This window comes from Theobroma umbraticum, unplaced genomic scaffold (genome assembly GCF_002168275.2).
Source record: "Theobroma umbraticum cultivar Fairchild unplaced genomic scaffold, ASM216827v3 scaffold_30.0, whole genome shotgun sequence".
Lineage (NCBI taxonomy): Eukaryota > Viridiplantae > Streptophyta > Magnoliopsida > Malvales > Malvaceae > Theobroma > Theobroma umbraticum.
In genome coordinates, this window is record NW_018397254.1 from 9,078,666 (window position 1) to 9,097,697 (window position 19,032).

The window sequence follows — 19,032 nt, forward strand, 5'->3', positions numbered from 1 at the left end:
ATTATGTAACAGTGAAGAACACAATGACCCAGAAATCACAAACACTGAAGCTAACCCTTAGCTTCTTGAAATCTGAAGCAGTGAAAAGCCTGACACGTCGGTGCTCACTGCTGAGCATTGAACAGTGACCGGCAATGTGGATAAAATATTCTCGTCATAAAACACTATCCGCTCGGCGGCTGGCAACGCTGTTAACAACAAGGAAGAATAATGCTCTGTTAAAGGACGGTAGAACAGAGGAGTTGTTTTGTTATTAACGAAAAAGGTCTTACATTCACATTGATAAGAAAATCACATATTTATCAAGTGATACAACATTAATTGAACACTAACACTTGTTCTTGATCCATTAACAAGTGTAAAGCATTTAACAAAACAGCTTCATGCAGCTTAGCACGTAGTGGCACAGATTTTAAGCAAAAGAGTCCACTTTTTGCACAAATCCTAGTGGATTACATATGCCTTCATGTCCACGTGGATGCGAGCATTACAGGTTAACAAAAGCCAGCTTGGATCAACTCGGTGCTTGCTCTGCGAAGTGTCCCAAAGTATTCCTACAGCTCACAATAGAACGGACCTAGCCCAAAGGATTCCGTAGCATAAAATAGATTGGTAAATTTTGATTCTTATTTTCATTTTATTCCATAAAATTCCAATACAACAGTTGAACTTAAATCGCTTGAATTTGACTTATATATATGAGTTATTATTTTATACATAAAAAGAGAAGTGTACAAATTTCACAAACTAGTTGTTTATTCTTGTCACATGTTTGTACTAATAAAAGTACCTTAGCTAATGGAGTTTTGTACCAAAAGATAAGTGTACAGACTGTGGTAATTAAACTGTTTTGTCTTGTAGACGTTCCAAGCAAGATTTCCCGTCAAGCTTGCTGCTCTGCTGAAGCTCCAAATAATCCTTATATTTCATTGCTTTGTATTCTGGTGGATTGTTCTCATGGTCCAGCAACTTCGAAGCTGGGGCAACAACTGCATTGAGTGCTGGTCCATGCGGCATGGCTATGGATATCCTTGTATCTTTGTTGTTCACCACCGCTCGATGTAGAACACTTTTGTACTTCCCATTACTCAAAATCTTGCGAAAAGTTAATATCATATTCGAATAAGAACAAAATAAACTATTTTGAAGAAGAGGCAAAAACAAAACATGGGGACGAGAACTTAGGATTTTAGGAGCGCACCTCAATTTGATCTCCAACGTTAGCTAGGAATGAATTGGGAATTGGATTGACATTGATCCATTTCCCTTTGTGCTGCACTTGAAGGCCCCTGATTTCATTTTGTATTAGGAGGGTCAAAAGACGGTGATCCGAATGAGGAGGCAATCCCAATGCGAGCTCTGGCTGCGGACATGGTGGATAGAAGTTGGCTGCCAGGACTTGCAAGCCATCTTCCAAATTCAAGGCCTTGTCAATATAATTCTCCTCTAACCCCAAACTCTCAGATATTCCTCTTACTATTATTCTTGCTAGTTGCCGGACTCTTTTGCTGAATTCTAAAGCAATTTCACTGTATCCAAAAACGTTCAGACAAAACTTGTTTTAGCTAAGTTATTGCAGTTGCAATGGCTAAGGAAACAGCACGAGCATGATTCCAATTATTTGAAATGAGATTCAATAACAATCCATCAATTCACGCATCAGAAAGGAAAATAAAAGGATCAAATAAAAAGTACTAAAAGAATCCAGGGTAACAAAATAATAGTAGTCTAGATGACCGAGATATAGACAAGATTACTGTTGTTTTGTTACCCAATTGGCCGATTCCTTGAATTCCATCTTCTGTGCTTATTCTAATCCTAGGATTCATTCTGAACCGTGTATTAGTTGTAAGTTACCAAGCTAATTGGGATCAAAACCTGAAGGCTGCTGGCTTGTTGGGTGAGTGAAACTCAGGATGCTGAAAGACCTTGAGAAAATCCCTCCAGAATAAAACTTTATCCACTGAAACATTGAAACTGGTACCACACCTAATGGGGTCCAGCACATGCTTCCCTTCAAATTGTTGCTTCTCTTCCTCCGTTAGCTCAAAAAATCCTCTACACGCCTCAATTATTGCCTTCATCATGCTCTCCGGCACCCCATGATTTATCACCTGAGATGCTCATAGCTTATACTAAAACCAAAGAAGAAAGAAAACAAAACAAAGCGTACTGAACAAAAGTTAAAAAAGGAGACAAGAACTAGTATGCTATAATATATATATACCGTGAAGAAGCCCCAGTCCTGACAAGCTTCTCCAAGCTCTTGGATGACTTTAGAGCGTTCTTCAGGGTTATTGGAAGTAAGTTGAGAGAAATCAATGGTGGGGATAGATTCTTTTGCGGCTGAAAATGATTGATCATTGGGGTTTGTTGGGAAGGTGTAAATGGGAGGGATGGAAGTAAGACCAGGCAATTCAGCCAGAGATTTGATACTTGTTAGCTTTGGCGGTGTGTAAGTAAGAGATGCTTGCGAGGGTTGGGAAAGGAACGGGGCACTGGCAGCCATGGAGATCGACGGAGACTGAGACTCCGAACACGGTGCTTGTAGGCGGATTGTCATGGAACTGGTCCGGATACTTATGTACATGTATTTACCTCTAATTTGTGGCTGCTGCGAAAGCAAGAAATTGTTTTTTTTTCCATTATTTATATTTTAATTTAGAAAATAAATAATATGTTTCGGTCTAAAAATTAATAATAATATTTTCAAATAATTAAAGTATAGTAACTTTGTAAAAAGAATAAATTATATGGTTTTGCCGCTAAAATTGGTACTATTATATTTTGATAATTTGATCAATTTTTATTTTATTTTTGTCATTGACATTTACTTTATAAAAATTTTTAAAGAATAAAAATAAAATAAAAAAGTAAAAATAAAGGAAATTGGGCAAAAAAAAAAAATAGAAGGAAGTTGCCTGGCCTTTTTTGATATATCATTGCAGAATCATGGCAACAAGCTAATATTTTGAGCATGGAAGCAGTTGCTTATTTGCCTTGAAAGTATAATAAATTAAAACGATTTTACGAAAGCTAGTTTAAGTAACTAGATGGTGCTAATTCGAAAGTGTTACAAGCAAGATTTCCGGTCAAGCGTGTTGCTTTTCTGAAGCGTGTACCGGTGGATTGCTCTCACTTTCCAACAACTTCATCAAGTGCTGCTCCATGTTGCATGCCCATGGATATCCTTGTAGGATATTAATGGCACTTTGTTGAAGGAAAAAGAAAAGGACAAGTGTAGGGAAAATTGGTGATAAGAACTTGACAATGAGCCTCACTATGATCACCGGTGTTATCCAGAAATGAATTGGGGATTGGATTGAGGAAGACCCATTTCCCCTTGTGCCACACTCCAAGGCCCCCGATTTCATTTTGTATTAGGAGAGTCAAAAGACCAGGATCTGGATGAGGGGCAACCCTATTGCCAGTTCTGGCTGTGGACATGGTGGATTTGAAAACCATTTCCCAAATTCATGGTCGTGTCTGTATCTCCCTTGCTTATTGCTGTATTCTTAAGCAATTTCATTATGTTCACAACATTGGTGGAAAAAAGAAACTTGTATTAGATTTAGTCAAGGTTGGTATTGCTAAGGCTTCAACATATAAGGGCTGAATTATCACTGCTCATATATGAATGCCAAGGTTTCTTCCTTGTTTTCCAATTTTTAGTTAACAATTCCATAGAAATGCGTTCTAATATTCCAAGTCCTAGACTTGTGGGTATACTGCTACATTCTTTCCTCTAAAATTCATTTTCTAGACCTTGTATCAATTGAAGTCATGATGAAGCGACCTGGCTAGGATAATACCTGAAGGCAGCTGGCTTGTTAAGTGAGTTAAGACTTACGAGGAATAAAAGACCTTGAGAAGGTATGCCGACGTGCTGCTGAGGTACAAAAGGCTTAAATATGAAGCGAAAACAGAGATGGTTGCGGATGAAGCTGTTCAGGGGAGTTTTCTGCTCACGTGTTTGGTTGATTTATCTGATGAATTTCATGCCATGTGAATGAATTTGATATTTTGTACAGAGGTCTCTTTTGTTTTATGTTTGATATAGTGGATTGGCATTGGTTAAGGATGTGTTGCCTGTAAGGTGGGGGTGTAAATGTGGTTTTGCGGCAGGGATTCTGGTGCAGGTGATATGGAGGTTGTTTGCCTCCTCATTTACAAAATTGATGAATGAAATTTAATGAATTGCTACTTTTAAAAAAAATAAAAATAAAAGACCTTGAGAAAATCCCTCCAGAATAAAACTTCATCCACTGAAACGCTCATCTCATGGGGTTCAATGGTGTTAAAGTTCGTTTATTTAACATACAGTTCCATTGAATTTTCTTTCCGAGAAAAGAAGGAATCTCTCATGGTAGGCCTTTCTCTTGGGGAGTTGACAGCAGATTCTGTGCAGTTGCCCCTACGAGGGGTTAGCGTTACTTTCTAGCGCTGGCTCATCTCAATAACCCAACCAATGGATACGCAGTTAGAGATGCTCTAATTGTTGAAGGGGAAATTTGCTCTCATGCTGATGCAGTCTTGAGGGGGTTTTTTTTTATTATTTTCTTTTTGTATATTTGCAGATCACCATAAATTGTTCAAACTTAGAGTTCAAATTAGTTTTAAATGCAAACAAAGAAGGTCTCTAGTTTTTATTCAACACTTAGAGAAGTTCTAAGCGGGTGTGGTTTTGTACCTTGGCTACCCAAAGGCTGTTACAAGCAATTGATGTCTCCACGGCTTTCATCGTGATGACTGAATGAATCTATAGTCACACTTGCTCTCCTTTGAGAGCTCCTTCATTTCCTTGACAATTTTGAAGATTCGGTTTCTCAGTTTTTTAAGATTGCCTTTGAGATAATCATATCAGGACTCTGTACCTAGCGAACAACCAGTTATGTGGCCTCATTCACTTGTCCCAACATGCCGGAACTACAGAACACACTCCTTCTCAGTTCTTCTTCGGCCGTCAACATATTTCCTAGGGAGTTGGACTATGCACTTAAAACTCACTGGTTTCTGTAAACAAACTTCTTATTTATTTGATAGATGTATAGAAGTATACTTGAGCACGAATTAGACCATGTTCTTCAAAAAGGGCATTTTTTGCATGCTTCATTGTAGTTTTTTTGTTATATAATTGAAAGAAAAGAATTCACACTCTACTCTTTAGATAAAGGGATAATGTACCAATTAATGAACCAAATGCTTAAGTGTTCATTGTAGTTTATAAAGGCATTATTTTCATATTTCATTCGTGTCACAGATAAAAATTTATAGTAAAACATGAAATGGTAGACATACATCATCAAGAATCCAACAATTTTCCACAAGAGAAGGCACAGCTTGATCTAATTGCCCTCTAGGCCAAAGTCTCATTTCCAGGGACAATCTTCAACTGAAACCTTTCCAAAGATCTGGATTAAAAGACTGAAGCAGGCATGCCAAAGGCCCATTTGCATTGGCTCCCCTGGCAACAGATAAGATTGATGCGAAAACTGAGACATTTCTCTTGTAGACCCAGACTAATTTGCCCCTCTACACGTCTATTCTCACGTAGCAAGGGCGGTAATTGTTGGGAAACAAGAAGATAAAATAATCATAAAGTCTCAAAAGTTCTACTTACAATTGCATGTTTTCTATCGAAAACTGATGCTGCAACAAGCCGCAAAAGCTATCCCTTCAGAACAGAATCCCCTTTTTGATGAATCTCATTTCTGTGTATTATTATACAAGTTTGGCATCATCTATATTTATCGAGGCTCTGGAAATCACAGTAGTTTCTATTTTCAAAAGAGAAAGAAAAAAGAACTTATAGAAAACCCTCAGCTTGTTGAGGAGTTCCCAAGACATCTCAGTTTCAGATACCTCACCTGAAAGTAGATGCACACAGCAAAGATCAAAAGCTTCTCAAAGGAGGATTTTTGTTGCGGTCCTTGTTGTTGGATAGTGGCAAGGTGAATTTCCCATTGCAAGAAACTGACCTCTTCATGAAAATTGGCCTACTCTGCAATGACCTACCTATAGAAGAATGACACATCAGCCTTAGCAAACCTTGATTTCCTGCAGCTCTCCTTGTAACAATTCTCACGCTCGATTCTTTCCCTTTGGCCAATTCATTATCTGAATTCCCACTAGATCCCTCTGGAAAACCATTAGCAATAGCGTGGCTGATTTGGGAAGCTGCCAGGGAATCCAATGAAACTGATCTTCTCATAGGTTGTATCCCATCCTCTACTCCGGAACTTTCACCTGTCTTTCTTTCATTTTCAACAGCTAATTCCTCTTCCTGCTCTGGTCTAACCCTTGTTTCCCTAGTTCCACCTTCAGTTTCTCTCTCAGGTTGTTCTCCATCATCTTCCATAATTATCACTTGGGTTTCCTCAGTCACTCCTGAATCTTCAGTATTTACCTCAGACGATGAGGGTCCTCTATTAACCGTGTTGGAGACAATAGGTGCCCGGCACATCGGACAATTGATATGCGATCTTAGCCACGTATCAATGCAAGGGATGTGAAAAGCATGACTACACTTTGGCAACAGCCTGAGAGTCTCATCTTCTTCAAACTCGTTCAAGCAAACAGAGCACTCTGTTCCTTCAACAAGGCCCTCACCTCTCTTATACTTACAAACCGTGATGGAATTAATGATAGATGGTCGCAGCCCTTCGGTGTTGATGTACCAGATGGGATGGTCAATGATTGGACCACGATCTTCATCAAGGAATTCATCACGGGTTTCAGTTGTTTGGGGCTGTGATCTCCTCCTAGCAATCGACCGGCCTCTCGAGAACCTGACATAGTAAATATAATAGCAAAGAACTAGAAAAGCTGTGGCAAGAACTGTGAAAGTTACGATCAACAACTTGCTGGTTGTCTTCGTATGAGAAGTGGTGTCAGGAACAGGGACTGGAGGAGGGTATAGGCCTTTGTAACAGATAGAGGGACATGAGTCATATTGGTAACAATCCCTACAGTAATCTGATAAGGTTTCATTGGGTGAATCAGACATCAACTTTCTATGTCGAAAACCCATTTAAGGGAGCAAAGATCAAACATCAAAAGAAAAGCAAAGAAGAGAAACGATGGCAGGAAGCAGAAGGGAAGATATCAGAGGAGAGAGGGAGAGGGTACCTTGTTGGTGAATGAGAAAGAGGAGAAAACTACGGGAGTTGTTGGTGGCATCACACAACTGCTTTAGTTCGTGGAAGGAAAAGTTTGAAAAAAAGATAATGACGAATAGAATATATGACTTTCTGTTTGTTTGTTTGTTTGATCTTTTCTGCCGTTGTTTCTGACTTTTCTTGTATTTTGGTTGTCATGGCGGCTGGACTGGTAGTGGCAAGTTTGAGTCAAGAACATTGAGCCGAGCCCAAGCCTGATCATTGCTAATAAATAAACATGGAGAGAGGCAAAACTTTATGCCAAACAAACAAACATCGGCTGCCCTTTTACCTTTTCTTTTATTACTCTGAAGTAAGAGAGGCATCCACTCCTGGCAGAAGCTGATGATTGGATTCCTCATTGATTGTTTTGTGGTTGAATTGTTTATAGGTCCAATGTCCTTTATCCTATTTTTTTTATTATTACTCTAATTAATCCACTTTATAACATAATAGAAAAGTGCAAATCATATCTCAATATTAGTGTATCATACAAATAAATCAGTTTTGGGTTTTTCATAAGGAGTTCATTGCTTAAGCCTTTTGACATTTTTCTTTGGCACCAACACTAATTTTTTAACAAACAATTGTTACCTCAATGATGCACCTTTTTTGTCCTCATAAATGCAATTACCTTATCTCTTTGTTATAAACGACAATATGCCAATTTATCATAAATATGATGAAAACAAATCTGGTGAAACTCATGCTATTTGTATGAAGTCTAAACAAAAGACAAAGCACATGCTCCTTTGGATTCTATATATGTCTTGTCATCCTTTTCATAAGTCCTTGGTTTTATGCCAAATATCAGCATTACCCCCACGGTAAGCACCACCCAACCCAGGAAATTTCCTTGGCTCTTTTCACATTGATATGAGCAACAAATCTCATTATTAAGAAAACAGTCAAAAGAAAATTATATTTCTTCTTTAAATAAGCAATGTTATGAGAAAGGAGCAAGTTTAGTCAATAAAACGAGTTCCACCCCAATCTTATGGATTTAATATTCTATTGTGCTACAAAAGAAAATTAAAATACATATTGAAAGCAACCATAGACTTAAACAATTCATGCAACCATAAACTCTCCCACACCTTAGATTTTATAATGAGTATAAAACATACATTTTAGAGAAGTGGGTATTCGTTTTTTTCCTTCGGTGGGGACGAGAGGAAGGAAATCAATTAGCTGTCTTCCATTTCACAAAATGCATTTCACGTAATCAATTAAAGGCTTACTTTGATTAGTTGTAATTATTTTTTGTCAACTATCTTAATTTTAATATAAATAAATAAAATCGGAATTAAGGATTACAATGGCATTGCCGGTGATACTGGGTCCTATTCTCATTGGAAGTCGTAATTGGAGATATCCAACTTGCTTTTGATTGTTGCATTTTGGCAAATTGCATCGCTTATGATAATGACATCTAACAGTTTGCAGCTCGGAAACAGGAGGCTTTAATGTAAGCTTGACCTGGTCGTTAATGTAGATGGAAATTTAAATTAGACACATGAAAAAGAGAGGTACGTTGGACAAATCACAAATGTATGGCCAAGTGAATCAGTAACCTAAAACAAAATTTATATGTATGTGGTATGACTTTTACTATGATTCAGTTTCAACCATTTGTTCCTAATTTGATCTGCCTGGTGGATTGTGTTATATATGTATATATGAAGCTGGAAAAAAATGAAACGAATCATTCTTAAAATAGGATTCAAAGTTGCTATTTGAGTGAAGAAACATATATATATATATATATATATATGACATTAAAAGTTTATAGAGTAATAGATTCTCAAACTTTGGTTTGATTTTATCCCAATTTTCAACTTGATCATAAAATGAATGCCCTTTCCACACTCAAATCCGAGAATAGATGCAGGAACAAATGAAAGCTAATGTCTTGGGCACGACGCAAAGGTGCAAGGCCTCAAAGGTAATGTGTAATGAAAATATGAAATGCATGGCTTGGAAGTTGAGTTATGTTGGTACTTTTTGAATAAAAAAGTACAAGGAGTAGGTGAATACTCTGATGCTTGTGAATTTGGTGATGGTAATTGGAAGCAACGACGAGCATCCTTTTGTTTTATTCATCAAAAGAGTACTATATCCTTGAGGCCATTATAGCCTACCAGTGTGTTTCTTATCAAAAAATTAATAGTATATCCTTCATGGCTAAGTCTTGCTGCACTATATTTCTTATCTACCTTGGCACTTTGGTTAAATCCCAAAACTAAGATATGAATGGGGGAAAAAAACATATTAATGCCCCGGAACCATTGGTGCCTTTTCGTTTGGGTTTCTTTAAATTATTGCTCTAATTATGACAATCAAGGGACCAATCAATTGCTCATTATTCTAATTAACAATTTATTTCTTCCTTGGTTTGTAAATTTTTTCAAATCTACAACTAATTTTTTATTTGATTAACGTAATCTTGTTTAATTGTTTTCATTGAGATTTTGGAGAAACTTAACAATAATTTTCAATAGGGTTCTTTCTTCAACAATTTCAATATGGTCGTCAGTCGAATCAAAATACTCACGACTTTGTGTCATACGTACCAATTCTTTTGAGGATATTTTGCTTACAAAAATTAAGATGTTCCCATTTTTCCTACTAATTATTAAGATATTACCAACACAATCAAATCTACTGTCAGAATATAAGCAAACCAAAAGGAAAAAAAAAACAACAAACATATCCATCAAACTATTGGTGCCCTTTGATTTGGGTTCTCTTTTTCTACGCTTTCAGCTTGACTAATGAGGCCATAACCTATTGGTACCAAGGATAGCTTGAGTTGTTGGAGCAAACCATCAAATTGAAATTTAATCTCTGGTAAGTGATAGCCGTTGGAAGAATACCTCATTATCCCACTCAAATATTCATAATAATTATGGACGATAACTCATGTTTTTTCTTTTTTCTTTTTTATTGATTGATACCTCATGTTAGTGGAAAATTTTTTAATGATAATTACTAAATTTTTGCCTTGAATGCCAGGAACAGAATGGAAAAAATTTTGTGCCTCTGCTGCTAAAACAGGGGAACACCTTAGTTCAGGTGTTGCTTTTGAATCGATATGCATACTCTCAAAATAGTGCTTCAATTTAAGCATGGGTAAGTTGGGATGACGAAATTTAATTTTTTTCATGATACAGATATCAAAATGCTATTTATAAATCATATTTGATTTTAAGAAAGAGTAAAAATGAAGAAAAGATGTTAACGAGTAAATATCTGTTATTTGTAAAGAACTTTAACTCGAATCTTAATATTTAATAAGATATTCTAACCTTATAAATATTTGATTTAATTTTTAAATTGTTGTATGAAGGTAATTAAATTTTTTGTTAATTAGGAGAAATTAATGTCAGTTGAAAACTGTTTTGAGTTTCAACGCTTGGAATAAATGAGGTGCTTAAAACTGAATGTCCTTAAACCTTACCTCCATCAACTGACTGATGGGGGTTTCTTTAGAGACCATTTCTCCAATCCTTCCCATTTAAATTAGAGATGTTTAATTTCAAAAGCATTGCTGTTGCAGGTAAAAATGCAGGTTCATATCCAAACACGAAAGTTGATAAAGCCATCGAATCCAACTCCACATCACCTCAGAGACTTGGAGTTATCATGCTTTGATCAGATTGCTCCTCCAACATACAGTTCCTTCGTTTACTTCTTTCCCTCTGATAATTGTATCAGCACTTCGATCGAAAATGAAAGACTAGAAAAACTAGAAAATTCACTGTCAGAGGTTCTAACCAGCTTTTACCCTCTAGCAGGTAGATACGTTGAAGATAGGCACGCCATTGATTGCAGCGACCAAGGCGCAGAATATTTAGAAGCTCAACTGAATGCCAATCTAAATCAATTTATCCTGGAAGAGTTAGATGTTGAATTGCTGAACCATTTGGTTCCTTTTCCGAATGAGCTCATCTTTACTCCCACAATCCTGGCGGTTCAAATTAACAAATTTGCTTGTGGTGGTTTAGCTATTGGTTTTAGTCTTTCACACAAGTTCACCGATGGATTTACAGTGTTCTCCTTCATGAACGAATGGGCTACTTCCTGCCGCGAAGGGGCAGATAGAGTAAAATGCTTAAGCTTTGAAAGCGGATCCGTTTTGCCTGCAACGTGTAAAGCAACGCATAAAATTCCAGTCCCAGATGATAATTCAGAAAAGCTTATCACTAGGAGATTTATTTTCAGTGAAGCCGCTATATCTGCTCTCAAAGCTAAAGCCATTGCCTTGGCTGGTGATTTAGGACTTAAAAGCCAGCAGCAGCCTTCCAGAGTGCAGCTGATGATTGCCCTCATGTGGAAGGCTCGCATTGCTCTGGCTCAAGCAAAACACGGTTCATTAAGGAATTCATTACAAATCTTTCCTTATAACTTTCGTGGGAAAACAGCCATACATATACCACTGAATGCTGCAGGGAACCTATTCAGGAATATCATTGTCCGATTTACAGCAAATGACAGGAAGCTGGACTTGCACCAATTGGTGAATCTAGTGGGAAATGAAATAAGGCACGCTGCCGAATTTTTTGCAAAAACAGAACGGGCTGAGGATTTGTTATTGTCTGCAACTAGTTCGTCGAGAGAGATCCATGAAGAGCTAATCGAAGGAAATACAGATATTTGCGTCCTTACTAGCCTGTGCAAATTTCCCTATTATGAAGCTGATTTTGGTTGGGGAAAGCCTACTTGGGTAGCAAGTGGGCATAAGCCGGTGGAAATGGTTCTGTTAATGGATACCAGGTGTAGTAGTGGAATTGAAGCATGGGTAACCTTGGAACCAGCCGACATGCTTCAATTCCAGCAAGACCCTGATATTTTGGCCTATAGTCGCAAGCCTGCAGAATACTACTCAGTAAGTTAGGACTTTTAACTGTCGCCAAGGGTCCCAGCTGCAGTGAATTAAATCAGTCTATAACCCTTCAGTCAATAGAATTCCTAATTTTGTATTTTCCTTGATTTTATGATTTTTCTATTTGATAGTACTATGTTAAGAGACAACAGCGAGATATGATACACAGGCCCAACCCTTTTTCCCAGTAAAACGTCTAAAAGCTTATCCCAACATATGCAGCTTGTAGAGGACTAGATTAAAGCAATTATTTTTCTGAACTAAACTTGGGCTAATGCCAGACCTTGTTATTGGTTGGCAACGTGTTCCACAACTTAATTGGATCGCTGATAGACCTTTCTGTGTCTACTAAGGCTAAGTTTGTTAAATAAAAATGATTTGACTTAATAACCATTTCTCTGTTAACTAAATTATTCAAATATTCTGTAATTTCCTAACCAATTATATGCATCATCTTATTTTTTGCTGAAAAGTATACGCATTATCTTCAAATTTGATAAGAACGGGGATTCAAGGAAGCGTGAGCAAAAATTCAAGAGTTTGACAATAAAAAATCCGAAAGTTTCCTAAAACGGATTAATTAATTCGTTAACAGAAAGAAACTAAGATGATGCGAGGTTCTTATTAGCTAGGGTTCTGATGCATCACACTTAAATACTCAACTAGGATTAATATTTAATACGTAATTAGTAAGTGTTTGGCGCTTGCAAGGAACGACAGTCATGCTTAGCAATTTCGTTGCTTTGCTCAATTCTGGAAGTAAGAATGTTGAAGAAGCAATAGTCTGTGGATTGCCCTTTAAGCTTAGTCGAGTCAGCCTGATCTTGCAAGGAACAGGTCAGACGCGTTTCGTTCAGGTGCAAAGCTATATCTTAGTTGACCAAATGTGCAGAAAGCTTTGGTGTGAAAATTTTTAGCTTACGCGTTGCTCTTAAGCTTTTCGGTTGCTCAAAATTTTGGTGATGATGTCTACAAGAGGTTGGTCTGCTTCTCACAGGCTGCAAAATTGCATTGAATCGCTTCTTCGTCCTTACAAATCTCACTTAGGCAACATCTCTCAAAGACACCTCCAGCAGGAGGGCATGGCTAAACGACATGGATTCCCTATGCAGCAAGGGCTGCGATTGATCAGCACCAATATAGGACTATGGAGAAATCTCGATGCTGGCATGTTAGTCGTATAAATCTTCCTGATGAATTTCCATTTAATCATCCTCATTAAGCAGTTTGTGACATTGATGAAACAACTCTTCAACTATGTATATGTTTTAACTGTAGTACCAAGGATGAGAGGGGGAAGAGTGGCCCACCACCCGGTTCAGCTCCTCCAAAGTTCAACTTCTCCCTGTGGTATGAACTCACTTGAGCTTTGATATTCAAAGTTTCAAACCAAAAATTTACTTGAGCTTTGATGCAGGGCCAAATGCTTTTTGGGCTCTGTGCTGAGCTTCTCCCTGCACTTCTGGAAGGAAAAATGGGCAAAATTGATGAGGATCGAAGGTACATGTTATGGGATAAATATAATTCATAATGGTTTCCCATCTCCAAAAAATTGTCTAGAGATTTGGGAAAGAGTATAGCATAAGAGTTACACAAAACTTGACCGGTGAAGGTATAGTGCAGATCAAATTTACTTGCAAATTTTGAAATGTATTTCAGGAGAAGCAGAAATGGTAGTCGAAGAGGTTGAAAATGCAGCGGAAGTAGTGGAAAAGGTAGCAACAGCAGCAGAGAAGTTATCAGCTCAGGTGGCGGACAAGCTTCCTGATGATAGCGTGCTGAAAAAGGCAGCTCTGGTGGTCGAACATGTTTCAGAAGAAACTGCCCAAGATGCTCACGTCACAACAGAATTCATCCACCAGGTAATGCCTCTGCCCTTCCACCGCTCCGTCCCCTTGTTCGTTTTTCTATAATAATACTATTACTAAATTAATATAATCTATAACAAAAAGTGTGGACAACTGAAAAGCCTTCTAGGTCCCAAAAGTCAATGGTTGACCTGACCCAGCGGCTTAATCTGAAATCGTTGCTTTGAGTGTGGTGCACTCTTTGAATACCCTTTTTTTTTTTCCTTTTATATCCCTCTATGAACGAATTGAAGGAAAGTTTGTTTGCTCTTGGCCAGTCAATTAATTTAGTATTATTTGGAGTTGATACAACCTTAACCTTGACTAGGATTGTCTTTTCCTCTCTTTATTTTTGCCTTAAATTCCATTCCAATTGATTGTGGAAAAGCAAATCTAAGTAATGTAAAGTCAAATTACAAATCTGGCAAATGCTTTAAGCCCGTTGTTGATAGATCTGTGTCGCTAAACATATATAGGTTGAGGCATTGAAGCACGACGTGGATGGCCTGGAGTCTTGGGTTGAACCCATTGTTAACAAGATCCTGAAGCCAAAGCAAGGAGGCCAAGGAAACTAATTTATTTACACGTTTCTTGCTTTTTAACCTGTTCAAACCGTTGCCTAATGTTAACTACTATTGACAAATACATATTGTTTGGACTTTGTATTTTGATAATTTTAAAAATCAATTGTATAAGTGAATGTGTCTTTGGATTGAACTTTCATTTAATAAAAAAATACAAAAATTAATTGATATGGTTGATTATATTTTGAATCAACTATTCTAGAATGTACAGTATTAGGTGATATTTTAATGATCAATTATTCCTTTTTTATAAAATTATATAGAAGAAATACGGAAAACATAAGAAAAGGAAAGAGACATGGTTAAAATTGTTTCTATCTTTCCTCAAAAATAAATTCCTTGTTTTAAAAAAACAATTTACATGTATGCTTGTACAAAAAAAATAAAAGTAAAAATAAAAACGATTTATTATTTAATTAAATACAATTGTAATCACACATGCCACGTGTCCAACTCCGAGTTACCAAATCCGTTTACTTTTCAGAAAAAAAAATACCAAATCCCTTTACAAATAATATATATTAATTATATATTATTAATTTAATTGAATTTCAAGATAAATTAAGGCTTGGAAAGCTTAGCTATGGTTCAATTGATGCTTTAACCCATTTTAATCCAGCTATTAAGAATATATATTTCTTTTTATTTAAAGAACAAAATTTCGTTTATTTTTTCTAATGTAACACTTTTTATTTTTAAAAAAAACCAAAGAGAATTCTTTCTTCTAGAATAGTCTTGAATATTTCCATGGTCCAAGTAAGCGAAAGACTTACCAAAAGAAAAACGACCGGACGTCCTGCTTCCGAGACTTCCGATTCCCAGTTTCCCGGCACATGGGTCACGGTAATTACGACAGAATGTTCGTTTAGACACGGATCACAGTTTATAAAAAGGGTCTGGAAAAAAAGAAAAGCAAACTAAAACGATAAAACAAAAACAATGTTAATGTACAAATCCTTGAACTTGTGCTTTATTAAAAGCTGTAAGAGAAAGAGATGACAAAAGAAAATCCAAATCAGAATCTGAGAAAGATGGGAGACTGGATGAAAATCCGGTTGACTCCTTTGAATAACAACAAAATTGCAGATTTGCTATCTCAACTATGAATTGAAGCCTCATCACGTGCTTTACTACGATACTTTAATGTTAACCCTTTTGTTTTTTAGCTGGATTGGATATTAGAAGTGATACTACTACTGCATATTCGTTGTTGTCGATAACTGAGGAAAAATATTCTCAGAAACAGAAACAGAATGATATCATTTAAGAAAATAAGATGAAGCCAAGCGGAAGTGGCAGATCCATCAATGTCTAACTGTCAAATAATCGACTGTATATAAACCCAAGCACTCAAAAAAGAAAAAGAAAAATAATAATAATAATGAAGGCAACACAAGGATGAACTCTCTGTAATCGTAGACCAAAAAAACACCAGCCATTGACTCTAGATGAGCAAAATGGCAGCGATGACACCAATAGCAACGGTCCCAGAGGTAGAAAATCGGTTGAAAACGGCAGCATTATCGGCTGGCGCTGGCGCATCAGATGGTGGCATGGAAATCGATGGAGTTGTAGCCACAACAGGAGACTTAATCGGGGCAGAGTGGACGACGGGAGAGGGTGCAGAAGCCGATGGGTAGACGGAATGCCTTGGCGCATAAGATGGAGTATGGGCTACTGGAGCATTGGCTGGCGGATTGGTTGAAGGAGAACATGGAGAATGAACTGGAGCTGGTGCCGGCGATGCAGATTGTGCAGCAACAAGTCCGAAAAGCAATGCCAACAGCATCACGCAAACAATGCTTGAACGAGCCATAATGAAGAAGCAAAGGGAAAAACACCGGAACTAAAGAACGTTAGGGTAGTCGACTACTAAGAAAGTGAGTTGGGACCAGTTTGTTTTGCTTCGTATATAGAGGGAAGCGAGGGTTTAAATCAATTTGCAACAAAGGATCGGACGGCTAGGATTTTTGTATTTTTGTGCCTTGCCTAGCTGAGGAAAAGACTTTGGGTATTTTCTTATATGGCTTTCTTTTTTTAATTTTGTTCTCGGAAATAAAAGCTCAGCGTAGACGTGGGGGATTTTCTTCTGAAAATTGGAAGTGATCTGGGCCCTTGATATCCTGCCTTATTCGTAAAGGTAAGGCTGTTCAAAACTTGGAAAGATTGCTCACCATTTTCGTCAAATTGAATGTTTTACGGGCGACACCACCATAGAATGAAATTTTATTGACCGGGAATTGAAGGCTCTATGTTAGGGAAGAACGGGAAACTCGCCCCAAATAGGATTACCATTACAAATTAACGTGTAGAATTAAATATGTTGCGTGGGCTATATGATTGCATATGTTCTTAGTCCTTGGTGGTATAGTATTTAAAAATATCTTTAAATTATTAACATAATTTTAAATTGATTTTTATTTTTTATTATATTTACTTGAATTTTTATATTTTTATTTTAAATAAAATAAATTTTTATAACTTGTTATTTTATATTTCATGTTACTTATATTTTGACATTTAGTGATGAACGGTAAAGTGACATGTTATGCAACAACAAATAATGTTTAAACTGTTGACATTTAATTAACATTAATTATAAAAATTTATTTAATTTAAAGTAAAAGAATTAAAGCTCAATTAAACGTAATAAAAAATAAAAAATTTGTTTAAATTTTTTTTAAATAGTTAAGAGGATTTTTAAAATATTAAGCTTTTTTTTTATTTTGTTAAAAATAAAATTTACTCATTTATGAACTTTTTTTTTTGTTAAACATGTGAAATTAAAAATCACCACTCGATTTATATTCAAAAATACTTTAGATTTGCGTTTTAATGAAGGAATATATAATTTGCTACTGGCACTGACATAATGAACCCCCTCGGCCTACCCCTTGCTTCTCCCCTCTTTTCTTCTTTCTTATTACTATCAAACAAAAGGGAATCAATGCCTTTGCCTTTAATTTTTATTAGCATATACTATAGTAACTATACAATGCCTTTTGGTCAATTTTTTTTTTTGTTTGTGTGCAAAGTAATGCTGAGATGCTTGCTATGGAGTTATTTGATTCACCACAAATTATATGAAACGCTTGAAAAAATGATATACCTTTGATTATTGCAAAAATTAAAAGGCAAAATTTTTTTATTATGTAAATAAATAACATAAAAATTCATGTATTATGTATTTAAAAAATCGAAAAATAAAAGAGAAAAACAAAAATGTAAAGCGGACTGATAAAAGAATGGAGCACAATGTTTCGCTCAAATCTCTACGTCATCAAAGCGGCAGTGATCAGCCCAAAAACAATATATCCTGAGCCAGCAATTCTGTTCAAAACGGCACCGTTGTGCGACGGCTCTGGAGCCACAGATGGTGGAGTGGAAATTGAAGACGGAGGGTTTGGTGGAGCAGCGGTAGAAGGCTGTGGAGGAACGTTAGCATTAGCGGGAGATGGTGCAGCCACTGGAGGAGTCGTCATCGGAGAAGGAGCAGAAACCGGTGGCTCCTCCGCAGGAGTCGGAGAAGAAGGAACAGGAGCAAAGACTGGTGGAGAAGTTGATGGTGGCAATGAGGTTGGCGAAGGTGAAGATGCAGGGGATTGTGCCGTGGTCGAAACCAACAAAGCCATTAGCATGAAGCAAAAAATGGTTGACTTAGCCATCGTAGTGAAATTGAAAAGCAACAAAACAAGAGAAAACCCAGAAAGAGATTGGTGTAGAACGTTTTGAGTGCAATGCGAGAATCATGAGAAAAAGAAAGATTATATATAGAGTGGGGATCAGTGGTAGAAATGAGTGGCCAACTGCGACGAAATTTCGAAAACACGGTTTTTGGGTGATTGCTGAGAAAGAGTCCAACCAGCCACCAGGTCGGTTTTGATTTGGCTTCACGCGTGAGCATTAAGGTACAGTTGTTTTGTTTGATTTGGATCTTTCGTATGTACAGGGTGGGAAGCGTTGTCAACCGTTGGATTCTTTTATGTAACAAGTGAAATGGGAGATCAGACGGTAGAGAAAATCTACTTTGACGATTGGGATTTGGGAATGCGTTGTGGGAGTCGGGGACACCACTAATTCGAAGAAACATAACATGTCATCATGTGCAAACATGACGAGTTTGTGCAGTCCACTGGTAAAGAAACAGGGCATGTTCCCAAATTATAGCATTTTTCCCACAGGCCAATTGCTCATCATACAGCTAGAACTAGAAAAATAAATTTTAGTACTAGTAATAATCATACATATTTGACCAAAAATTTGATTAGTGTTTATACACCATTAATCAAAAATTTGCTTTCATAATTTGATATTTATTAATTACGACATCAAATAATAAAAATTTTTGTGTCACAATGAATTGAGATTTAATCTTTATCATTTTGATTTATCAATAATGATCATAATAAAACCCTTGTTAGCACGTTTGGTTAACAAAATTAACAAGAATAGAATAAAATAATTACTATGTAAGGATAGAGTAAGGTGAGCATAGAATAAAATAATTATTTTCTAATTTAGTATAACGAATGGAATAATGTATGAATAATTATTATTTA

The 19,032-nt window shown here is 36.7% G+C and overlaps 5 protein-coding genes across 6 annotated transcripts; 2 read left to right on the top strand and 3 right to left on the bottom strand.

Annotated features, from left to right (window-relative positions):
• Window positions 1-605: 605 nt before the first annotated feature.
• LOC110416672 (2-oxoglutarate-dependent dioxygenase 19-like) lies at window positions 606-2,651 on the bottom strand. The gene is made up of 4 exons (XM_021428716.2): window positions 2,228-2,651; window positions 1,879-2,114; window positions 1,202-1,529; window positions 606-1,095 (listed from the first exon to the last, which is right to left on the bottom strand). Exons 1-4 carry the CDS (start codon window positions 2,588-2,590, stop codon window positions 841-843), a joined length of 1,182 nt encoding a protein of 393 aa, XP_021284391.1. The 5' UTR covers window positions 2,591-2,651; the 3' UTR covers window positions 606-840.
• A 2,563-nt stretch (window positions 2,652-5,214) lies between these two features.
• LOC110426270 (E3 ubiquitin-protein ligase Os04g0590900-like) lies at window positions 5,215-7,219 on the bottom strand. 2 transcript variants are annotated; one of them, XM_089785478.1, is made up of 2 exons: window positions 5,868-7,219; window positions 5,215-5,711 (listed from the first exon to the last, which is right to left on the bottom strand). In XM_089785478.1, the coding sequence occupies exon 1, from the start codon at window positions 7,028-7,030 to the stop codon at window positions 5,894-5,896; it is 1,137 nt and encodes a 378-aa protein (XP_089641604.1). In that variant the 5' UTR covers window positions 7,031-7,219; the 3' UTR covers window positions 5,215-5,711; window positions 5,868-5,893. The 2 variants fall into 2 exon arrangements, with proteins under 2 accessions (XP_089641604.1, XP_021297135.1); XM_021441460.2 differs by having other exon boundaries at window positions 5,215-5,758.
• Window positions 7,220-10,722: 3,503 nt separating this feature from the next.
• Window positions 10,723-12,054, top strand: LOC110427474 (acetyl-CoA-benzylalcohol acetyltransferase-like). The gene has a single exon (XM_021443020.1). The coding sequence runs from the start codon at window positions 10,723-10,725 to the stop codon at window positions 12,052-12,054; it is 1,332 nt and encodes a 443-aa protein (XP_021298695.1).
• A 667-nt stretch (window positions 12,055-12,721) lies between these two features.
• On the top strand, window positions 12,722-14,641 carry LOC110422424 (uncharacterized). Its single transcript, XM_021436318.2, has 5 exons — window positions 12,722-13,213; window positions 13,321-13,392; window positions 13,460-13,542; window positions 13,702-13,904; window positions 14,366-14,641. The coding sequence occupies exons 1-5, from the start codon at window positions 13,005-13,007 to the stop codon at window positions 14,462-14,464; spliced, it is 666 nt and encodes a 221-aa protein (XP_021291993.1). The 5' UTR covers window positions 12,722-13,004; the 3' UTR covers window positions 14,465-14,641.
• Window positions 14,642-15,718: 1,077 nt separating this feature from the next.
• Window positions 15,719-16,659, bottom strand: LOC110427048 (uncharacterized). The gene has a single exon (XM_021442422.2). It carries the CDS (start codon window positions 16,287-16,289, stop codon window positions 15,918-15,920), a length of 372 nt encoding a protein of 123 aa, XP_021298097.1. The 5' UTR covers window positions 16,290-16,659; the 3' UTR covers window positions 15,719-15,917.
• Window positions 16,660-19,032: the final 2,373 nt, after the last annotated feature.

Excerpts from the sequence above, each read along its gene's own strand:
- LOC110416672 (XM_021428716.2), bottom strand. The coding sequence starts at position 2,590 with ATGTACATAAGTATCCGGACCAGTTCCATGACAATCCGCCTACAAGCA. Across the intron at positions 2,115-2,227 it reads AGGACTGGGGCTTCTTCACG|GTGATAAATCATGGGGTGCC; the intron begins GTATATATATAT and ends TGAGCATCTCAG. Across the intron at positions 1,096-1,201 it reads ACGTTGGAGATCAAATTGAG|ATTTTGAGTAATGGGAAGTA; the intron begins GTGCGCTCCTAA and ends ACTTTTCGCAAG.
- LOC110422424 (XM_021436318.2), top strand. The coding sequence starts at position 13,005 with ATGATGTCTACAAGAGGTTGGTCTGCTTCTCACAGGCTGCAAAATTGC. Across the intron at positions 13,214-13,320 it reads AGAAATCTCGATGCTGGCAT|TACCAAGGATGAGAGGGGGA; the intron begins GTTAGTCGTATA and ends TTTTAACTGTAG. Across the intron at positions 13,393-13,459 it reads AAGTTCAACTTCTCCCTGTG|GGCCAAATGCTTTTTGGGCT; the intron begins GTATGAACTCAC and ends GCTTTGATGCAG.
- LOC110427048 (XM_021442422.2), bottom strand. The coding sequence starts at position 16,289 with ATGGCTCGTTCAAGCATTGTTTGCGTGATGCTGTTGGCATTGCTTTTC.
- LOC110427474 (XM_021443020.1), top strand. The coding sequence starts at position 10,723 with ATGCAGGTTCATATCCAAACACGAAAGTTGATAAAGCCATCGAATCCA.
- LOC110426270 (XM_089785478.1), bottom strand. The coding sequence starts at position 7,030 with ATGGGTTTTCGACATAGAAAGTTGATGTCTGATTCACCCAATGAAACC.